Here is a 3232-nt window from a genome sequence, read left to right on the forward strand (position 1 = left end):
TATTTTTTCTATTTTTAAACAAAGGTATAGGTATTTTTGGAGGTCTGTTTACTACAACAGCTACTACCAATGTTTTCCATATATTTATTTTTTTAATTAGTAGTGTTATACTTTTATTAACTTCCTTTTATCCTAGAAAAGTATGATTAAGAGAACACAGCTCACCCGACAGACTTTTATTTACAAAATTAATATATTACAGAACTCTTATCGTTAACAAAATGGGAGAACAGTTCAAAATTATTGAATATTCTTTAATTATTTTATTTATTGTTACAGGAAGTGTTTTCTTAATATCTACTAGTGATTTAGTGTCTATATTTTTATCGATTGAACTACAAAGTTATGGATTGTACTTACTTTCTACTATTTACAGAGATTCAGAACCAGCTACTTCAGGAGGACTTATGTATTTCTTATTAGGAGGACTATCTTCTTGTTTTATATTACTAGGAACAGCTTTACTTTATGCAAATTCAGGTACTACAAACTTAGACAGTTTATATATTATTACTAGTATATCAAACGCAAGTAAAGATAACATTACAAGCCTTGTTTACTGATATAAATCTTACTATATCCACATAAGTTTACTTTTCATGGCTGTTGGGTTCTTATTCAAAGTATCTGCTGCACCATTCCATTTCTGAAGTCCAGACGTTTATGACGCAATTCCTACAATTGTTACAACTTTTGTAGCGATAATCGCAAAAATTTCCATATTTATTTTCCTACTAGAATTAGTTCACTATACAAGTAAATCAATGTTTGATATGGACTTTTCTTGAACAACAACCTTATTATTTAGTTCTCTTTTATCTTTAGTTATAGGAACTGTTGTAGGGTTAACACAGTCTAGAATTAAAAGACTTTTTGCATTTAGTACAATTTCACACGTAGGGTTTATTCTATTAGGACTGAGTATACACACAGTAGAATCAACACAAGCCTTTATGTTTTATCTAATCCAGTATTCTATATCAAACTTAAATGCGTTTATCTTACTTATTACTATAGGTTACTCTTTATACTGTTATGTTTATAATACAGAATCTAACGAAAAAGAAGAAAGCAATAGTAATAATAACAATCTACATGACGTGGACAATTCACCTATTCAACTAATTGACCAGTTAAAAGGGTTGTATTATATTAATCCTATATTATCGTTAAGCTTAGCGATAACTTTATTTTCTTTCGCAGGAATACCTCCGTTAATAGGATTTTTTGGTAAACAAATGATTTTAAGTGCAGCTATTGACAACGGTTATATATTTATGTCACTTGTTGCTATCTTAACAAGTGTTATAAGTGCGGTTTACTATTTAGCTATCATAAAACAAATCTTTTTTGATAAACCAGACTATAAAGTAAACAATGAATTAACAGATTTACATGCAGAAGGGGCTATTGCGGAAAAAAACACGATTAGTAAAAAAGTTACTATAACAATAAACAATATTGTTTTATCAAGCTCATTAAGTTTATCTATTTCTATAATAACACTTGTGATAGCCTTGTTTATTTTCATACCCGAAGAATTATTAAACTTAGCTAATATATTAGCATTAATACTTTTTAACATATAAATGACAAGTACTACTTTTTTTATTATCTTTATCCCTATATTAGCTATTTTATTATTATCAATAAATTTAATCTTAGCCCCTCATAATCCTTACCAAGAAAAGGACAGTGCTTTTGAATGTGGTTTCCATTCATTTTTAGGGCAAAATAGAACACAGTTTAGCGTGTCGTTCTTTATCTTTGCTCTTTTATTCCTTTTATTTGATCTAGAGATTTTATTAGTATACCCGTATAGTGTAAGTGGGTACACTAATGACATTTACGGATTAGTTATAATGATGGTGTTTTTTGTACTATTGACTTTAGGATTTATATTTGAATTAGGTAAAAACGCATTGACGATAGAAAGTAGACAAACTTCTAGCTATAGTACCGTGGACATTTCTGTATCTCATTCATTTTTGAAAAGTGACAGCGTACCTAACCAACTTTCTTCTATGCCCTTGCAAAGTGGTATATTTACTTTTAATAAAAATTTTTTTATTGGTATTATTACTAGTATAATTACTGCTGCCTTTGCCTACGTCATAAGACTTGTTCTTATGAAATATTGCTCATATGACGTTTTTAATAATCTAGATAACTGAGGGCTTAGCTTATCATATTTTTGCAGTATAGGTGCTATAAGGTATATAATTAAGGAATGGATTTCACATCATTTCGCAATGTCTTATTCTGGTGGTCCTCCAGAAGTTACTAATAGTATGTCTGGTACTGGTTCACCAGTAAATAGTGGTGTTGCAAGTCTTATGACAGTTCCTGACAATAACTCTGGATCTGGTTCACCTGTGGATAGCCATGATCCTACATCTGATACACAAGTGGCTAGTAATAATCCTAGATCAGCTTCAGCTGTGGATAGCCTTGGTCCTGCGTCAGATGCACAAGTGGCTAGAAATAGACCTAGATCACCTTCACCTGTGGATAGCTATGGTCCTGGGTCTGATTGAGAAGTGGATAGTAATCCACCTAGACCTGACTCATCCATGGATATGCATGCTCCTGGAGCTGACGTTGCAACCCTTGGGGCGCTTAATGTTGGTATGGATTATATGCATAGGATACAACGTATGGTCGATACAATTGATGCACTGAAGCTGAGCAAGAGTAATGTGGGTCTGTATTCAGAGGATAGGGATGAGGCTACTGAGAAATTGGCAGCTGTCAGATCAAAACAATCAATGTATCTAGCCGAAGGTAGAGGAGAAGAGTGAACTAGAGAACATAGAAGAGCTTGGACTACACTGAAAAACGCTAAAGAAAGACTAGAGTTAGAAAAAGAAAGAGTGGAAAGGTTGGAAACAAAATACGCGAATAGTGACTATGATTCATCTGTTTCATCCGCTCCTAGTAGCCCTAGATCTGATAATAGACCTAGTAGCCCTAGACCTGATAATATACCTAGTAGCCCTCTATCTGATAATAGATAGAGTTATCTAGTTAAAAAGCTTACAAAATTATTTATAATTCCACTTAACCACTATTTTACACAGTTCTATGACTATTGTTGTATAATCTGTAGCACTAGAAAAAAATTCTTGTTATGATTACAAGAACAATAGTAAAATAAACTTGCTCTAAATAAAACTTGCTTTTATATTAAAAAAGAACTACAAAAATATATTTACTATGCAGATGGTTAACA

At 31.8% G+C, this 3232-nt stretch overlaps 3 protein-coding genes across 3 annotated transcripts; all 3 read left to right on the forward strand.

Moving 5' to 3' along the window:
- Positions 1-563, forward strand: M421DRAFT_79412 (uncharacterized protein; the record flags this gene model as incomplete). Its single annotated transcript, XM_033597478.1, has 2 exons — positions 1-102; positions 154-563. Coding segments are annotated over 2 exons (512 nt in total), but the record flags the coding sequence as incomplete, so codon positions are not given.
- Positions 564-656: 93 nt separating this feature from the next.
- Positions 657-1589, forward strand: M421DRAFT_79415 (uncharacterized protein; the record flags this gene model as incomplete). The annotated part of the gene is made up of 2 exons (XM_033597479.1): positions 657-756; positions 826-1589. Coding segments are annotated over 2 exons (864 nt in total), but the record flags the coding sequence as incomplete, so codon positions are not given.
- On the forward strand, positions 1590-1958 carry M421DRAFT_45855 (NADH-ubiquinone/plastoquinone oxidoreductase; the record flags this gene model as incomplete). The annotated part of the gene is made up of 1 exon (XM_033594683.1): positions 1590-1958. A coding segment is annotated over one exon (369 nt), but the record flags the coding sequence as incomplete, so codon positions are not given.
- Positions 1959-3232: the final 1274 nt, after the last annotated feature.

The sequence above is a fragment of the Didymella exigua genome (assembly GCF_010094145.1).
Source record: "Didymella exigua CBS 183.55 unplaced genomic scaffold M421scaffold_123, whole genome shotgun sequence".
Lineage (NCBI taxonomy): Eukaryota > Fungi > Ascomycota > Dothideomycetes > Pleosporales > Didymellaceae > Didymella > Didymella exigua.